Source organism: Phodopus roborovskii, unplaced genomic scaffold, assembly GCF_943737965.1.
Source record: "Phodopus roborovskii unplaced genomic scaffold, PHOROB, whole genome shotgun sequence".
In the NCBI taxonomy this organism is placed as follows: Eukaryota; Metazoa; Chordata; class Mammalia; order Rodentia; family Cricetidae; genus Phodopus; species Phodopus roborovskii.
This window is the reverse complement of record NW_026126588.1, coordinates 21468212-21487647: the sequence shown is the minus strand read 5'-3', so window position 1 is coordinate 21487647 and position 19436 is coordinate 21468212. Positions and strand designations below refer to the sequence as shown.

Here is a 19436-nt window from a genome sequence, read left to right as displayed (position 1 = left end):
AATAGATTAGTTAGTGTTTCTGTTGCTGCAAAGAGACACATGAACACAGCATGTGATGAAGGAAAACATCTAATTGGCTGGCTTACAGTTCAAAGGTTTAGTCCACTATCGTAGTGAGACATGGCGACATGCAGGCAGACACTGTGCCGGAGGAGTTGCATGAATATCCCGCAGGCAACAGGAAGTGGTCTGAGGCACTGGGCATGACTTGAGCGTATGAGACCTCAGAGCCTACTCACACAGTGACACATTTCCTCCGTCTAGGCCACACCCACTCCAAGAAAGCCACGCCTCCAGACAGTACCTGGGGGCCAATCACATTCATACTGCCACAGTGGGAAAGATTGATTTCAGACGCATGGGATGAATAAGAAACCATGCAAAAATAAACTCAAACCACAACCAATCTACTGTTTAAGACACAGTTGTTAAGGGAGTCTTAAAAGTAGCAAGAAAGCATGGTGTGCAGGGAAATAACAAAATGGATGGTTAACAACTCACGAGACATCATGGAAGCCAGTCAACACAGGGACAGCGTATTAAAAGTGGGAAGTGAAATCATCAGCATGCCTGCAAAGCAAGACCCATGATATGGTATCTACAAGAAATTCACTTTAATGTTTAAATGGCTGTAAAAAAAATGTATTATGAAAGCACAAAATTTGTAGAACTTAAATGGCCATATTAATCTCAGAGAGTATCAGTAGAAACTTTAGAGACATAGAAGGAGATTTCATCTCTAATTGGCAGTTGTAGAACAGTGCATTTAACTATAGAATATATACCTTTATAAATGCATGCTAGATTCAGTGTTCATAAAACAATATCAAGATTCAAAATACTGAACTCTTCAAATTAGTGTTCTCTCAAAGCAACTAAAAATAGAAGTCAACAAGGGTGACAGAAATCTAGGACATCCTATATATTTACAACTTACTTCTTAAACAATCCTTTGGACAGGAAAAAAAAGATCATAAAGGGACTATCAAAAATATATTACACATTTAATTTCTTAGATGTAGTCAAAGCCATTCTGAGAGGGAAATTTATATTATTATCATCTCCTGTTAAAGGTCAAAGGCCCCAAATCGGTGATCATTTAAAACTAATGATGAAGTACATTGTATATTTAATTTCTTAGATGTAGTTAAAGCCACTTTTAGAGAGAAATGCATATTATTATCGTCTCCTGTTAAAGGACCATGGCCTCATATCTAGTTTCTGTCTTATGAAACTGGTCAAGAAGAACAAATTAAAACCAGGGTGAGGGGCCGCAGAGATGGTCCAGTGGTTAAGAGCATCTGAGTTTGGCCTTGGTGGTTGGTTCACAGCTGTGTTCAATTCCAGCTCAGCATATCCTCCTCCGGCCTTAGCAGAAACCTGCACACATGTGGCATATACACTCAGTCACACAGAAACAAAAATAAATCGTAAATAAAACCGAGGTGAACCAAAGAAAGGAAATACGTGTTAAGATCGGTGGCCAACCAGAGCGTACACGTTACAAAAGCAAGAATTTGGTGAGTAGGCTTCACCAAACTTCAACAGGTATTGGTGCTGAGATGAAAAGCTAAGCACAAAAGAGGAACAGGTAAGACTGTGTGTGGTAGGGAGGAGTCGTGCTCAACATGTATGGAGTGATCTTACCGATTCAGTAATACTCCACACAACTGGCTAAATGGCTAAGGAATTTGAGTAGTATTTCACTGACACAGACTTGAGAATATCAGAGAAACATAATAAAAGGTGCACCACCTCTTTAGTCCCAACACCTTCCTTCTTCTGACTTACTGTGGCATTCACACATGCCCACGTTTGAACAACATTTAAACAGATGGTGACTGTTAGTGCATAGAAATGACAACTATTTTACTTGTAATCGTTTATAATATATCTTGAATTCAGATGCATTGGGGTGTAAGCCTAGCTTTGATCTTTTGTTCAAGAGTGCTTTAAAATTAATAAATATATCACACGCTTAGCTATTCGAGAGTTTTTATAAATTACGTGAGTTTCATAAATCGCATAAACAATAAAACTAGGTTGGTAGATACTCTATCTTTCTCAGTGTGTCCTTCAGAACTTCCATGGGCACAGATCTCAGTTGCAGTGAAAAGTGCATTCTGGTTGTAGATGTGTGTATTAAACAGCAAAGCGTGTCTTGAGAACTGTTTCCTGACGGTTACGGTGTGCACATACTCACCTAATCTGAAGTTACAGCACACCGTTCTAACCACGTTTTTCCAGGACTTACTGTCGCCAGATGTACATAACCTTGCTGTGTTTTAAAATCCACTCTTTGTCTTTGGGCACATCCAGGGGCACCATATAAAAGCTCAGGTTCTCTCTGGATTGGGAAGGAGTAAAGAAGTGTTAAAGGAGTTCATCTACTGCCTTGCTTTAAACCCTGAATGTAACTCAGCGAAGAGAGAGACACAGAAGGTATGCGTTCCTGTACATGACTTCCTCCCTTGGGTACCACGTGTGGCTCTGTGCCATGCCGGGAGCCCTTGCCTGTAAGAGCAACACATGTAACTTCAAGTGGCCACAACAGTGTGATTAATAACGCAGCAATCATGTGCACCACATCTGGTAACTTTTCATTAGATAGGCAGCAGCAGAGTGTCGGATGAGGTGGTGACATGGGAGGGACACCAGCTCAAGGCTGTGGAGACTGTAGATCCTAGGGTTTGTCATTTATCCTAGAGTTAGGCTTGTGAAGGACACAGCCAGAGGCATGTAGCATGTACAGTTCAGCTCTGCAGACTGAGCAGTGATGGGCAGCCAGGCTTCACCAGACGGTCCAGAAAGTACTATGCCGTGCTTAATGTAGGAATCTACCCTAGCCAAAGGCCTCAACAGCACTCCCCTGGTCTTTACGTGGCATTTCCAGAGGCTGGAAGTTTTTTATTCTGTTAGAGTTTCCTATTCTCATGCGGTTTAACTTATGCGGCTGTCGTATGTCTACATCATAACCTGTGCCGAGGAGCACATTTCATTCTGTGGAGCAGAACACAAGTCTGTTTTCCCCTCCACAGCTGGGTGAAACCACGTTAGGTACTCAGGACAGCTTGCTTTCTTTGAAACATCCTTTCTGCATAGTTTCCCTCGTCCGGGTGCGTCCCCATAGTTTACTACTGGTAAGACGGTGGAGAGGGGCTGAAGCCTACGGTTCTTAAACACATCGTGTATAGCTTCAAAATGCTTCTATTTTAAAAGGTTGGCCGTCGGGGTACATCAATTACTCTTTTCTGTTTTGGAGGGCCTGCTCGTCTTGTGTTGACTCCGAACCTTTAAAGTATGCTATAGTCTTCCACACACCACCCGGAAGATCTTTACAATGTGTTTTCTTTCCTTGAAAAACAGGTAATATGTGAGGTGTTCTTTCCAGCTTCAGAAAATGAGCATCAGAATTCGACAGCTTCCACCCAAAGCGGACCAGACGCCCATGGCGATGGCCAGGCGAATCCCCAGCATCCTCTGGAAGAAGGCAGTAATGCTACCACAGGCGGGTCTGAGGTGTGGATTGCATGTGAATGCCATTGGGTAGCTTTACAGTTTGGCAGTTCCTCGGACATCATGGATCACACGGGCTAGATGTAAAACGAGTTAAAAGTCAGGGGAGCTAATGGAGCGTCTCAGATGGGAACTCTGGGGCCGCTCCAAACACCTCCTGGCGTTCTGGAACATCTGCAGAACGTCAGGAGACCTCGTATCATTTTTGCCTTGGAGAAAAGGAAGCAGAGACAGATCTGATGTGGAGTGTGTACGTTGATGTATATGCCCTACATATGGAGATTGGTCTTCTCCTCAGAAGGAAGTTACCCTGTGTTTCACCACACGAAAAGTGTGAGGGGAATCTGGTTCCCTGTTAGAAAAGCCAGCTGGGCTGGAGAGCACAGCCCCTGTCCCGGCGTTTCTAAGAAGGCTATGCGTGTTGTTTTGTTTTCCTCTTGTACCCTGCGGCTCTTGAATCGGTGTTCTTTTTCCCCCTCCTGAAATAGAATCCACCTGAGAGGTCTGATGTGTTCGGGAATGCCAGTTCCTCGGTTCTATATTTCATCCTGGGCCAGCACTGTGAAGTGGACAAAAAAGCGCTGGAAAGCGTCATCCCAGCAGCGCGGAGCAGCACTCTCAAGAGACAGCTCCCAAGTGACACAGAAAATGAGTGTGACAGGGACACCCCCGAGAAAGTCCCCAAGAAAGGTCAGCAAGCCGCTTCCTGCCATGGTTCTCTGAAATCAAAAGGGGTAGAGGGTTGGTACACAAGCGATTAAAAAAAAAAAAAAGATCTTTAAACCGTAAAATCCATAAAGAAATGCGTATACAGGCTTATCTTCTGCAGTTAATTTAGCAGGGGTTTTATGGTGGAAAAGAGAACACCTGGATGGAATTGATTTTTCCAGCTCGATCGAGTCTTGCTTTATAATTGTTGGACAAGAATTTTTTTTTCCCAGCATCATTTGTTAACATTGATATTCAAACATTTTACCCAGAAGAAATAAATCTGTTGCAGGACGTTTCTTACAAGTTTCGATGTTAGTTACAACATTTGAAAACTCTTTTTCAGACGCGGATTCCTCACCTCGGGAGAGTGCGAACTCTCTGGAGGAGCCCGAGTTCATGATTGATGCGGCTGACTTTGAGTGCGCCCTGTGTATGAGGTGAGCTGGTATGGAGTAAATGCGGGTCTTTTTTAAAGAGTCCGTGGTTCTGAATTCCATAACCACGCACATGGCGCTGTTAGTGTGTCCAAGTGTGAGTTACTGTTGCTGTGATAAAACACCATGACCAAAGACAGTTTGGGGAGGATGTTTTACTTGGCTTACACTTCTACCTACATCCATGGTTCATCAGTGAAGGAAGTACATCCATAGTTCATCAGTGAAGGAAGTCAGAACAGGAAGTAAAACAAGGCAGGAACCTGGAGGCAGGAGCTGATGCAGAGGCCCTGGAGGATGCTGCTTACTGGCTTGCTGACCAGGGCTTGCTCAGCCTTGTTTTTGATGGGATGGGTTGGGTCCTCCTGCATGAATCCCTAATGAAGAAAATGCTCTACAGGCTTGCCTAAGGCCCAGTCTTATGGAGGCGTTTTTCAATCGGGTTCCCTCTTCTCAGATGACTCTAGCCTGTGCCACATTAACATAAAAGTAGCCTGCATAATATATCTTGATAATGATCGACCATTTTCTAAGAATTTAATGAAGATATAAAAGAGGAGTAGAAATTAGTTGTGTGGAAACTTCATGGGGCACCCTTCAAACAGGTAGTTTTTTTTTTCCCCTTTAAAGTCTGTTCTGGATATATTCTGGTGCAAACTCGTCATCCTCTTTCTAGGCTGCTCTTTGAACCTGTCACTACACCCTGCGGACATACGTTTTGCCTGAAATGCCTCGAACGCTGCCTTGACCACGCTCCACACTGTCCACTCTGCAAAGACAAGCTTTCAGAGGCGAGTGGTTTGTGAAATGGGAAGCCCCTCCCGCTTACGGTGCTTTGGTAGACGGTTTCATGCTTTTCCTCTACCATCTTCTTGTTAAAAATCAGATTTGTTTTGATCTAATACGGGTCATTCCCCCGCCTCTTCATCAACCAAACCGTATAAGGAAATGTTAGGTGCAGAAGTGGCCAAGTATTAAAGCAATTTTCAGCTATAAATAATTGAGTTAGTTGACAAGAACTCGCAGAATATATATTTGGAGTGTATATTCACTCCAAACAGTTTTGACGCATTCTGGTGCACGCACAGCTCCCACAGAGCTGCCAGATCTCTTTCCTGCCCTTTGCAGTCATCAGTTGCTACTGCCTTTGGTGTGCAACCAAATCCAGCAAAATTTAGGGTGTGTGGGGAAACTCTCTACTGACATTCATCTCGAACAGACGCGCCCATTGATGTTGGGCGCGCGGGTAAGATAGATGACGTGAATAGCTTTGCAGAGCTGTGGTGTGCTGCCCCGTTGTGCCCACTCACTTTCCACGTGGCGGATTCTTTAGCCTCTTGTAGGGGCTGAGGGCTTCTCTCACATCCCCAAGTTGAGACTGGTAACCTTTGTTTTAATAATTACCTCCAGAAATATGCTACAAATAGCGTGGGTCTTTTGCCCTTTTCTCCTCTAGCACAGTAGCACATGCCCCTGAGACAGGCTCCTAAGCCAAATTAACTGTTAAAAAAAAAATCTGACATAGCAGGAGAGGTTGTTAAAATGAAATAAAATTTAAAGCAATTTTAACTTCTTAATTCTTTGGCAAAACATGTTAAAATACGTCATCACCATGAAAGCCTTTCTAAAACGTGCAAACATACTTCCTTTATTATGTTGTTGCATGATGCGCTTGCATTGTTAAATTGCCGTCACGTTGGGAATTCCTAAGCTTTCCAGGTGTCCTGGGATGATCGTCCGTGTTGTGCTATGCCTTAGACACATTCTGAGTTTGTGTAGCAGTTCTCTGGGGGAGCGCCTCTGTGAACTCTCCCACATAATCATCATCTCCTGCTGACAGGCACACCTCCCCACTCTCTAATGCACCCGTGTTCCCGGGATCCAGGGGCCTGAAGGTGGCTCTCTATGCCCATGGGAACAAAAGCTCACCTCCGTGACCATTTATAACACGAGCTGCTGTTTCATGAGGGCCGTGTGAAGAAACGAAACGTGGCCCATTGTGTATGTGGGTAAAAATATTACAATAATACCCATCGCTCTGTGTGCTAACCAGAAAAATCAGTAAGGTTTCTCAAGAGAGAACAAAGAATCATCCTGGTAGTTTGCTAAATATGAGTCCCTTAGGACAAGGACTTCAAGTCTCCAAGGAGCTAGTCACCCACACAGCAAATGTCAGCCAACCCTTTCTCCGGTGCACGGAACAGACCCCGCAGGCTAGACTCAGCGCTAAGCACTGTTCAGGATCAGTTACTGTTTTGTATCACTTAGCGTATATCTTTTCTTGTTGTAGTTGTTGGCAACCCGAAACTTCAATGTAACTGTTCTGACTGAAGAATTGATATTCCAATACTTACCGGATGAGCTGTCTGCTAGGAAGAAGACTTACGATGAGGAAATGTCGGAGCTATCAAAGTAAGTGATTATGTCACGTGAAGTCCCGAGAAGTTGGCCTTTGGTGCAGAATAATGAGAAAAAAATCTTAGGGAACATGAGCCTTAAATTTTTTTTTCATTACATAGCAAAAAAATTAATAGCAAAAAAAAAATTAGTTGCAAAATATCTGTGGGCATATAGTTGTAAGTAATTATAAGGAATATTTCAAAATAATATTTTTGAAAGTTTTATATTTGTTTTCTGTGTCTGAATAACTTTCTAAATGGGAAGACAAAAATCAGGACAGGAAGCAGGATTGTGACCCTCAGGGATTTCAACCCTCCAGCTGGTTCAAGGTTGTGTTTCCATACAGACTTGGTCAACCCTCCACTTTTTATTAAAACTCAGTGCCTCTGTCTACTGTGTACTTCATGCTTTGCGCAGTGTTTTTTAGTGTCATTCAAAGCTATGACTTTTACAAGTGCGGTGATATAACTCAGGATGCTCTCTCTCTCTCATCATTGCATATGACAGGCTTGCATACAACCTGGCTGAGTGGAGCTCTTTCTCGGGCCAGGATCCTTGGCTGTCCTCACACATGAGGCCTGAGTCAGGCTCCGGTTTTGTTTCGTTGGCAACTCTGGCTGTGGTAGCAACTGCTCGCTTCTGTTCTGAAAGCTTAAGTGTCTAAGTTAACATCTCCCCTTGCTCTGCAGCCTGACCAGAGACGTGCCCATCTTTGTGTGTGCCATGGCCTTCCCGACAGTTCCCTGCCCTCTCCACGTCTTTGAACCCCGCTATCGCCTCATGATAAGAAGGTGCATGGAAACAGGCACCAAGCGGTTTGGCATGTGTTTATCTGCAGAGAATGCAGGGTAAGAAACAGCATCTCAAGGGTCCCAATTTCCAGGCTTCCTCCTTTTCTTGAAGAGCAACTAAGGATGATGCTTGGATATTAGTGGTTCCTATTACTACCTCTTGTTCAGCTACTGCGTTTGCTAGTCCTGTTCCATGTCGCTGGCCCAATTCTTGGAAGCTCATGCTTCCATACCTCCATGCCCCCCTCTGCTTGCAAGCCTCCTCTTGTCCATCTCTCTGCAGACAGCTCTGGTTCAGCCTCTGTGGTCTAGAAATAACGGTTACGTTATCAGTGAAGCTTTTCTCAATGTCCACAGCTCCAAAACTCTCCGTTTTATGCAAACTGTGCCGCCTGGTTTCATTTCTTGTTGCTCTCCCTCGGTTGTCTAGAGAGGACGTTGCAAGGCAGCAGGAAGTTGGGGCTTGCGCTGGACACTTGAGTCCCTTCCTCTCCTAAGAGAGGCTTCTTTGGCATTTCACAGCGGCCATGGCCATGATGATGTCTTATCCAGTACCAGCTGGGGGTAGGCGTACTCCTAGAGGGTTCTGGAGGGAAAAAAAGCCACCTCCCTTATGCCTACACCTGCTGGGAAGGAGAGAGCAGTATATAGTCTGTCCACTTACCTAGGAAGAAGAGGACAGTGTATTTTAAGGGCCACTCAACAATTTTGCCATGAATACCCAGGGATAAATAATCTTTTAAAGAGAATGCACGCGTACGAAGAATATCCTAAAACTTGACTGATGCACAGACAGGAGACTCTAACCGAGAGGACGGCATTAACGGACGGTAAGACTCACTACCGTAGGAGGCCACTTCTATCCGATTAATTCATATCCCAGTTCGAATCCCAAAAGGATTTTCTTTGCCCGTTTTAGAATCAATGTGACAGGAAAAAGGACCAAGGCCAGATAGTTTTGAAGGAATCAAATGACCAGAAAGGACATTCCCCTAATACCGGAATCATAAGCCATAGTCAGCAGAGCTACAAAAAGAACTTGGAGACCAGAACAGATCTGCTCAAATATGAGCTCCAAATTTATATATAATTGTGTGGAAGAGAGAGAGACCACCAGTAAAAGCTGCCAATCAAAGTAGCGGGCAGTGGGCAGTCCCTTCTTTATGTGTTCATGTTTATGTTTTTAACAGATTCCTGTTGTGAAAACCATACATCAGGAAATGTTAAAAAAAAAAAAAAAAGGAAATATTAGAGATTATTTTCACAATTAGGAGCAGGCAAAGATTTTTTTAAATGTAAGACACTGAGTACACACATCAGTACTCAGAGGTTACCGTTTGGCTCATCGGAAGTCAGTGAGGGCAGGTAACAAAAAGCTCCGCCACTTATACCGAGAGAGAGAGAGAGAGAGAGAGAGAGAGAGAGAGAGAGAGAGAGAGAGAGCGCACAGGGCACTCACGTCCCTCCAGCACAGGGCATGGAAGGACGCCAGAGGAGTGGTGGTGTGTTTGGGTCCAGCTGGTATTCAAAAGCACACTGATGGCCCTTTCTGGAACAGCAGGAGACAGCATCTGCCCGGAGCTGCAGGCTATAGGGCTTTGCCCCTCTGGCAGACGAGATAAGATGCTACGGGATAGGGTGAGCTCTGCAGCTGAGGCAGACTTGGGGGGCGCTGATACTCAGAGGTTGTTTGCCGATAGCTGGGAAAACACAGAACATCTTCAGGGTGCATCCGCGCGCACACCACGGGCGGGAATGAGATTGTTCCCTTAGGTAACATGGAGCGAAAGATTGACAATTCACAATCCTCTTCAGTGTAGGAGATGCATAGTGCCGTTACTCGCTGTAAGAACTCGGGAAACAGGCATCTTAGGATTCAGATCTTGACTATCAATCCTACTCTAATCTTAAATACGCCTCCATGTCCCACCCGCGAGGCTGGAGCAGGTACATATTATGTGCGGCTGTGTGTACCGTCGTGAATATCACCGAAACATTGAGGAGAGTTTTAGTAATGAACACGGGAAGAGGGTCAGGGAAAGTATCGCAGCTAGGGATGCCAGGCACGTGAGAACCGGGCAGGGGGAAGACAGTGGGGAGGACCAGAGAAGTAGTAGTAGAAAGTGTTAGTTCGATGGCAGGATGTGCCCACTGACGATGGCCACCTGGAGAGTATCTGTGGCTTCTGTTGGGCTCATAGGTGGGATGATGGGGGTGTAAATGGGAGGCAGAGAGACTCGGGCGTGCCTGTAGACTGCCTACCTCAGGACTTGGGTTGGGACAATGTTAGTGAAACAGCATGGGGGCGGGGTAGGGCTGCTCTGTGGGCCCAGAGCGGAGTGTCTGAGCAACACCAAGTCTTGTATTTACTGGACCCCCAACATGGCCTGGCCAAGGGGCTAAAGCTCCACCTTTAAGATTCGGTGTCTTCCCATTTCTCGGGTCCCCATAGAGCTCCAGCTCGTTTGATGCCGAGGTCTGAGGCCTCTGCCAACCCAAGCCACCACCTCCAGTACAGGCAGTATTCAGCAGGAGGAGGCGTTGCCACAGGGGATGATAATCTCGCTGGCCTGATGCAGAGACACCCTTTGTTCAGTCTGGGTTTGCATTCCTTTTAAAAGCCACAGTTCGGGGGGAAACGAGGGCGTCTGAATTGCAAACACAATTATCTCTTTCCTCACTGGCCCTCTCAGGATTTCAGAGTATGGCTGCATGCTGGAGATAAAGGATGTTCGAACTTTTCCCGACGGAAGCTCCGTTGTGGACGCCGTCGGGATCAGCCGCTTCAGGGTACTGAACCACCGCCACAGAGATGGTTATAACACAGCAGACATCGAGTACCTGGAAGATGAGAAGGTGGGGTCATTTTTTCCTTCTTAATCCAGCGCTTGGGTTGTTTTCAACTTTAGAGCTGGTAGAGAAATCCCCTAAAAGAAAATGCCTTTACCACCCTTAGGGAACATGTGCTCTCATGTTTGATAGTCTAGCCGGGGGGCTGGCACACTTTTGCTACAACGTCCAGATACATAGAAGGTGACAGTCTGCCTGTGGCTTCTTCATAGATGATGGTAGATTGTACATTGTTGGTGGTACATTGGAACCATTACAAAAGTAAGTTATGCCTCTAAAGAACATGGGTAGACATTTGCCTTGTCCGTTATTCCCTAGACAGCAGAGTAGGGCTGCACATAGCATTCATCTGTGGTCCTAGATTCTCTAGCCTGAGGAAGAAGGAATGATTGAGCCCGCGTGTGAGGCCAGCCTGGGCAACATAGCCTGACACAGTCTCAAGAACAAAAGAATATAGAGTGTAACCGCTGCTTCTGTTAGGTCAAGAAGCCTGTAGATGACTCGGAATGAAAGGGAGATGGGTCTGTGTGGGCTTTTATGCAAACGGTACATCATTTTTTATGGACTTAGGAGTCTGTGGAAGATATCCTGGCTAATTCCCCATAGACATGAAGGGATGATTGTGCTTTAGACCCTGCAAGTCATGGGGTCTCTCTTGCGACTCCTAGCTCCTATTCTTAGGGTTTAAAAGCAGCAATAGACCACGTGTAAATGACTGTGCTAGCCTGGTTTTCAACACAAGATTATTTATTAAGACATGGTGGGAGTTACTGGAGAGATGGCTCAGTGGCTAAGAGCACTGGCTTCTCTTCCAGAGAGCCCAAGTTCGATTCCCAGCACCCACGTGGTGGCTTCAAAGAAATCAGACGGCCTCTTCCAGCCTTCCCTGAAATGCACAGACATGCATGTGGACAAAACGCCCACTCATATAAAATATAAAATTTGTGGGGGGGAATACTGAAACTATGGTGATGGCCAGCATTTGAGTCACGAGCAGTGATTGTAGGTATGGTTCAGAAAGAGGTATAATATAAAATGGTAGTGCTTAAGTGCCTCCCAAAACTGTTATAAAAACCTCTCACCCCTTGAGAGTTATTTTCCCCCGGCAGAAATATCAGTACACTTATTTTGACAAATAAGCAAAGAGATCTCCTCATAAAGATATGCAGAGATCTCCACAGGTCTCATCCATGGCCAGAAGTGGACATGGGCTAGATGCTCCTCAGGCAGATGGGTAGAGTGTTCCAGTTCATCGTGTGGTGGAGGGTTATGAGTATCCGAAGATAGGGAACGGGTGCTCTAACAACATGAGTGAACCTACAGCCAGGCTGAGAGAGGGAGCCAGACCAACGATGCACCTCGCACATTCACCACACACACAGCTTGCGAAAGTGGTGTCTCTTGTACACTCCCAGGGACAGGAAAAGCATGGCCGGTAGACAGAGGTCAGAAGCACAGGGTGGATTGATGCCGTCCTGGGATAGGGGTTGAGGAGTCTCTCTGGGTAGCAGCGGCATTCTCTATCTGGTTTAGGGCGGTAGTCGGATGGTTACACTGCCTTGTACAGTTGAAAAAAAATTCCTTGAGCCTAACAAAATCTGTGATAGTGGAGGGCGGGGGGGGGCACTTTTGTCTATAAGTTATGTTATAACAAAATTAAAAATACTTAGGATGAAATACGTTGAATTATTGTATCCCTCTTTTAAATTTTTGGTGGAAATCTGAAATGTGGATGTAAAAGTAGGTTCCCTCTGACGTCACACTAGAAGTCACACTAGAGACGTAGACACACGTTCATTTAAGTAGGATCACACACAGAGCCCTGGTTCTGTTGGTCTCCTAGCTGGCGCTTCTGGTGGCTAATGGCCCTGAGCGCCTCAGAGATCAAAGGGAGCCCAACTCCACGGCCTCTGGACCGTGGGGCTGGCTACAAACACTGGTCCAGTGTGAAAGTTCTCTGCTCCTTCTACAGGGCTGACAACAGATCTGATGAAGCGTTTTTGGTATTGATGCCGATGACACCTCATTTTTAATGGTGTACGGGTTTACTTTAAAACCGGCTTCAGCTAATGAAGTAATTTTAGAGGAAATCCCTCTTGCATGTGAATGTTGGTCTGTGTAAGCCGAACCTATGATGGTTCTTTCTGTTGTTACGATTTCTGTGGGTTTTGTAGCCGCTGGAGTTTTTCTGTCCAGGAAATGCCTGGATGGTTCATTCTGCTTCACAAAGGCTGTGATCCTGGCTGACGCATGCTCATGAGAGCCAGCGACAAACTGAGATACGCCCAACACTAGTCCCCTGCTCCTCCTGTGCCCGGCCATCCTGTGCAGGGCTGAGGGGGAGCTAAATGATTGGCTGACCAGTGAGGGGTGCCAGAAGGCAGGCGTGGCACATGACAGCAGGGCTAATTGGTAGCTGGCGCGGTGGGCCACTGCGCTGCTCTGGCACAGCACCTGGAGGGCAACTTGGTTTTAGGGAAACAGTTTGGAAAACACCAACTCTTGGTTCCTTATTCTGCCTCTGGGAAACTATCCAGAAAAAACAGTACCTAACAAAACACTCACTTGTTTAAATGTGTTCGTATGTGTTTATTTTCGTGTGTGTGTGTGTGTGTGTGTGTGTGTGTGTGTGTGTGTGTGTGTTTATACACGCACACACAACTTTCAGGGGTCTGCGCCTTCCTTCTACCGTGAGGGTTCTGAGGATCAAGCTGAGGTCTTTGGGCTTGGTGTTGCATATTGTTACTGACTAGGCATCACGCTGGTTCCTTCCCATACGCTTTCATTTTTAAAACAAAATGTCAGGGTATTCAAAATGCAGTAGCTGAATAACTTGAGATGTGCAATTACGTAATCTTACCCATGGAAAATTATTTATCACGTTGAATACGTACTCACATTAGAGCCTTCCGAGAAAAGTCGGGGTACAATAGGTAGATCTCGGGTATATTAAAAAGCACATTTCTATGATAAACATGTCATTTGTGGGATTAGTGAAGGAGTAAATGTCACAAGTCCACTTAGCTGTCCGCGGTTGTGGGTGTGCGGAGGTCAGGATGGACTGCTAAATGCCCATCTCTCCTCTCTGGCCAGGTGGAAGGTGCAGAGTATGAGGAACTTGCCGCCCTCCACGAGTCAGTATACCAGCAGTCTGTCTCCTGGTTTGCCTCTCTCCAAGATCACATGAAGAAACAAATCCTAAGCCATTTCGGGTCGATGCCAGACAGGGAACCTGAACCACAGGTAGGATTGCCTCCCTCGGCTCCTGACGCTGCTATTTCCCGCCGTAATGTGATAAGCTCATCATTCTGGTGGGAGATTCAACACCACGGTGCTGTACTCCATCACTATCACCAGCCAGCTAGCGAGCCAGCTGCTCAAAGAAGGCATGTGGCAGCCTGTGCCTGTATCACAGTGTGGATAAATTAATGTTTTCTAGCCCTGCATAAAGATCGCCTCTAACAAAAACCATTCCACTGGCCACACGGCACCAGGGTTTGCATCTCTGCCTTGCACATGCCAAGCAGGGTGTTGACTGCCTCAAGAGAAAACCCCACGGTTGTCATGGCCTTGGAAGCCTTAGTTCCTTGTTGACTGCCCAGTAGTAGTTCTGGTTGCAGATGACCCTTCGGGAAACAGATGGGACAGTTTGTGGGGTATGTCTCAGAACCAGTGCCTTACCATTAAATGACAGAGCCGCTCGGGCTTAGAATTGTGTGTGGTTCCTTTGAGCTGTACATGGGTGCACTCTGCAGAAATCCTGTATGTAGGGGGAAGAACCAGCTTTCAGCATGTGAAGTGAACTGTCTTTGTCTTTCCTCACACGTGTCTGTCTCCTGCTTCTTTTGTGCGTCTCTCTCTTTCACCCTCTAGCTCAGCGCCATTTCTCCAACTCAAGAAGAGCGCTTTGATCACAAGTTTCTTAAATGGTGGGTTGCAACTGCTTATGGGGAATCACATAACTAAACGTGAGGGTCAGGGAAAAAAAATTGCCACCGGTAAAGGTTTCTGAGTGCACGGTGATCAAAAATTAATTCGGGATTAAGTGCATGCAGAGTGCATCTGAAGTACTCTCGCAGCGTGCCCTTGTGCTGCACCGCGGGCCTCGTGGCAGCCTTGGTTCTGAGCACACGGTGTGCATTCCTCACCGCCCGTGTTCGCCACCAGTGCCCGTGGATGCTGCCTGAACCGTGCTGACGCGGGTCAGGACTTGCGTGTGTTGTGTACTGCAGCGGTTTCTTTTCCCCTTGTATGGGGGATCTGCTGCCTTTGCAGCAGCGAGCGCCATGGATCCATTTGCAGGAAACAGAGACTCAGCGCTTTCCACCCGCCATTGCCAGTCTCTGCTCTGTCTTTGGATCAGAGCATCCGAACGCTCGACTTGAAAGTCGTTTGACTGGCTGTTCTAGTTTCTTTTTGGTTGCTTCATGAAGTGCTCTGTAGGAAAGAGTTTATCTGGCTTATTCGTCTAGGTCATAATCTGTCACCGAGGGAAGCCGGGAACTCAAGCAGGGGCTGAAGCAGAACCATGGAGGGATACTGCCCACTGGCTTCTCCTCTGCTCTCCTGCTCCGCCGATCTCTTACACAATCCAGGCCATCTGCTTAGGGATAGGCAGAACCACCCACGGTGGGCTGGGCCCAGCTACACCAATCAACAATCAAAGACAGCGGTTCAGAGACTGTCCAATCCAGCTTGGGTAATTCCTCAGTTGAGATCCCCTCAGATGACTCCTGGCTGGGTCGGTGCAATGGGTGACGATAACTAGGACAGTTGCTAGCTTGAATTTCATTGAATAAAAAAAAAAAAAATCAATAAATTTTGTCTTGGGATTAGGACAGTACTTCCAGCATTTTCTGAAATGACCCTAAGCACACTGTATTTATATGAAATTGGCACTCTCAACATTCTGTGTAAATTCAGGTGCCCACCTGGTTCTGAAAAATATCAGGGATGCTCTATGACCTGCAGTATTTCATACTCAGCCAAGATTTGTTTTGTGTGTGTGTAAAAATAAGCAACACATATATCCAATTAGTGTTGAATTTACTTATATTTACTAACTGGTACAATTATGGGTATATAAAAGATTTTTAAGAATAGATGTATTTATGATTTTCCATCCTAGTAGACACAGGGTACCTCTGTGCCTAGAGTTATAAAAAAAAAAATATCTTAGTTTAAAAATGTCCTGAGTGGCTGGCCGGACAGCCTTTAATCCCAGCGCTTGGGAGGCAGAGGCAGGAGAATCTCCGTGAGTTCGAGGTCAGCCTGGTCTACAGAGCGAGTGCCAGGACAGGCTCAGAGCTACACAGAGAAACCCCGTCTCGAGGGAGAAAAAAAAAAAAAGTCAAAAGTGGAGAAAGTTTAGGAGGCCCTGCTTAAATTCCGAAGTCATCTCCCAGTCCGTCCTGGCCACCCGGCCGTAGCACCTCCCTTTCCCACTGTTCTGAGCCCCAGATTCGAAAGGAAAGTGGTTAGACTAATCATTTCAAAGTAGTCTCTGATTGGTGGGGGGACTTGCTTCCTGCCACTGCTGTGACACATTGTCACTAACATGGTGGCCGCAGGCTGCCTGCAGCAATACCTGTATATTAATTAATTATCCTACAGTTGTGTGGGTCCGAAGCCCTGCCACGTTTCGCCAGACTTGGCATAGCAGCGGCAGGTGCACGTCGCCCTCTGGTGGTTGTAGGAGAGACTGCTCCGGCATTGTCCGCCTCTGAGGTGCTGGCCTTCCTGGGCGTTGCTAAGCCAGCCCTTCCGTGACACATCTCCCCCAGCCACGGTCCTGGAAGGATCCATGTAGGTCTACTAGGAAAATCTTCCCATTGTAATAACGTGGTCACCTACAGAGGCCGTGTCACAGGCCTCAGGAAGAACCAGATGCTGAGATCTTTAGAGACTGTTATCCTGCCGGTGACAGGGATTTTAGTTAAGGGAGGATTTTTATTTTCTATTTTTTTTTTTTTTTTTCATGAGGTGCTTCTCACTAAACACGCTATCTATTTTTCCCCATCTTGTGGGGTAAGGGAAGGGGAGAGTTTGGGTCCCGTAGTGTCTCTCCAGCATCTGGGTTATAGGTTACCTCCGAAGGGCAGGCAGGGTCATCTAGGCAGTGAGTTGAGGTGCCCCTTTGAGCTTTGGTTAATGGGTTATTTCCAGTCCTCCGGTGAAATTATCCAACTCCAAAGCTAAAGCCACCAGTGTCCACTCTCCATGGCTCCCTGTTGGGACCTCTTTATTGGGGATGTAGGAAAACCCAGACCTTATAAACAGACAGGCTTAGGCTTAAATATCTTCATCACAACACTAGGAAGAACAGAAAAACAGTTGAGAATAAACATTTGCTCAGAATTCAGTCCGGAATGCTCATTTGATTACTCAAAGTAAAGACTAACGTGTGTTACACACAAAAGTGTACCTCAACAAAAGTGACATACCTTATTCACAATAGTTAACACATATGACGATGCATGCATACGTGTGTTACACACACCTTGCCACGCTGGCTTTCTTTGGCTTTCCCGTGGCACTCAAACTTGTTCAAATACTTCTTCCCTTTATAGCATTATACTACTTTATAACATTGTGCTTTAGCTAGCCCACTTAAAACATAAAAAACAACAGCACACAACACTGGTACCTGGAGGTAATGCCTATGAGCTTTCTGATGGCTGCACACCGTTATCTGGACAGATAATTCATGGAGTTTCTCTGGAGTGAATTTCTATCAGCAACAGTGTCTTCCCTTACACCTTTGCAAATGCAAATCATATTAACCGGAGTTCTGCTTTGTAACCTATCCCTACAACGGAAGGGGGCATTCATGCCCATATTTGTTGGCTAAATGAAAAGCTAAATTAGGGAGCAGCCTGTGTTGAAGGCATTAATTCTGTTTGTCTCCTCATGTATTTCACAGAGCAATTCTAGTGGTCCTGCATGGTCCTGGTGGATCCTGGCGGTGTTGCCTTTGGAACGCAAGGCTCAGCTGGCCATTCTCGGCATGGCCTCCTTGAAAGAGCGTCTGCTTGCCATTCGGCGAATATTGGTCATCATTACACGTAAGATGAATAGTCGCCAGGAGCTGGCTAACAACACAGAGAGGAATAATTGATCTTCCTCTACATTAAGGTCGCTGGAAGCCCCTGTGTTTTATGAGTTCCAGGCAGGGACAGATGCCTACCCTCCTCACAGCTCTCTGTAAAATGCTTGTCAGTAAGGTGATAAATGGGACATTTGCCGAATACCGATTTTCTCACACATTAAAAGTCTGCCTGCTGGACTCTGACACTGTTCAAGATTGACGTGAAGTTCCAGTGGAAGGTTCAGTGGGGAATCCCATGAGCAAATCTCTTCAGAGCAGACGCTTCACAAGCCCAGCTTACTACCGGCATGGGACACGCACATGGTTGGCATGTGGCTTAGGTGTGGAAAGTGATTACATTCCTCACCAGTCTCCAGACATGATAGATGGAGAATGTGTGTCAGTGGCTAGACAGTAATTGAGAAACAGACCTATTAGGGTACAAGCAAGCCAGAAAATGGACTTGGGCTCTGTGTGTTGCTTGTTTGCAGAATTAAGGAATTGAAATCACTGTCCAGTCCTTATCTGAGAAGTCATAATTCCTGGGCAGAGCTGTGTTTGTGTTTCATGTCCTGCTATAATTCCAGGTGTTGTAAATTGCATGTTGTAATTAAATGAACGTAAAAAAAAATACAAAATGTATCTTGAGTATAGAAAAGACTGATAATAGTGATTATTTTGAGACTATATATTTATAAACACTCCAAAAGAGTAATCAAAAATGAGTTAAAACTGTATGTGCATTGGGGTGTCAAACATACAGCCAAACTTGTTTTTATTATTATTATTATTTTTTACATGTTAATCCCAGTTCCATCTCCCTTCCATCCTCCCATTCCCCTCAACCGCCCCCCTCCATTCCGCATCCACTCGCCAGGGAGGGTGATGCCTTCCAGGAGGGGTCATCAAAATCTGTCAAGTCATTTGGAGTAGGTACTAGGGCCTCCCTCCTGTCTCTAGGCTAAGAGAGTATCCCTCCATGGGGAACGTGCTCCCAAAGTTCTTTTGTGCACCAGGGATACATCCTGGTTCCACTGTCAGAGGCCTCTTAGACTGCCCAGGCCTTCTAACCGAGACCCACATTCAAGGAGTCTGAGTCAGTCCAATGCTAGTTTCCCAGCCATCAGTCTGGGGGTCCATTAGCTCCCCCTTGTTCAGGCCAGCTATCTCTGTGGGTTTCTTCATCCTGGTCTTGACCCCTTTGCTCATCACTCCTCCCTCTCTGCAACTGGATTCCAGGAGTTCAGCTCAGTGTTTAGCTGTGGGTGTCTGCTTTTGCTTCCATCATCTACTGGATGAGAAGGCTCTAGGATGGCATATAAGGTAGTCATCAATCTCATTATCAGGGAAGGGCACTTAAGGTAGCCTCTCCACTATTGCTCAGATTGTTAGTTGGGGTCATCCTTGGAGATCTCTAAACATTTCCCTAGTGACAGATTTCTCTTGGAACCTGCAATGGCTCCCTCCATTATGGTATCTCTTTTCTTGCTCTCCTCTGTTCTTCCCCTGACTCAATCTTCCTGTTCCCTCATGTCCTCCTCCCCCCTCCTCCGCCCCCCTTCTCTTTCTCCTAACTCCCTCTCCACTCACTGCCCCCTCCCAATTTGCTCTGGAGATCTGTCCCTTTCTCCTTCTCTGGGGGCCACA

The 19436-nt window shown here is 46.0% G+C and overlaps 1 protein-coding gene across 1 annotated transcript in view; it reads left to right on the top strand.

Annotated features, from left to right (window-relative positions):
- Lonrf2 (LON peptidase N-terminal domain and ring finger 2) overlaps window positions 1-18154 on the top strand; it is a 29328-nt gene extending 11174 nt beyond the window's left edge. The window contains exons 3-12 of the mRNA XM_051204517.1: window positions 2320-2442; window positions 3367-3519; window positions 4005-4206; window positions 4571-4664; window positions 5338-5452; window positions 6952-7073; window positions 7751-7909; window positions 10546-10708; window positions 13796-13945; window positions 17625-18154. Coding sequence (XP_051060474.1) covers window positions 2320-2442; window positions 3367-3519; window positions 4005-4206; window positions 4571-4664; window positions 5338-5452; window positions 6952-7073; window positions 7751-7909; window positions 10546-10708; window positions 13796-13945; window positions 17625-17819 — 1476 coding nt within the window. The 3' untranslated portion in view covers window positions 17820-18154. The remainder of the gene's footprint in view (window positions 1-2319; window positions 2443-3366; window positions 3520-4004; window positions 4207-4570; window positions 4665-5337; window positions 5453-6951; window positions 7074-7750; window positions 7910-10545; window positions 10709-13795; window positions 13946-17624) is intronic.
- The last annotated feature ends 1282 nt before the right edge of the window (window positions 18155-19436 follow it).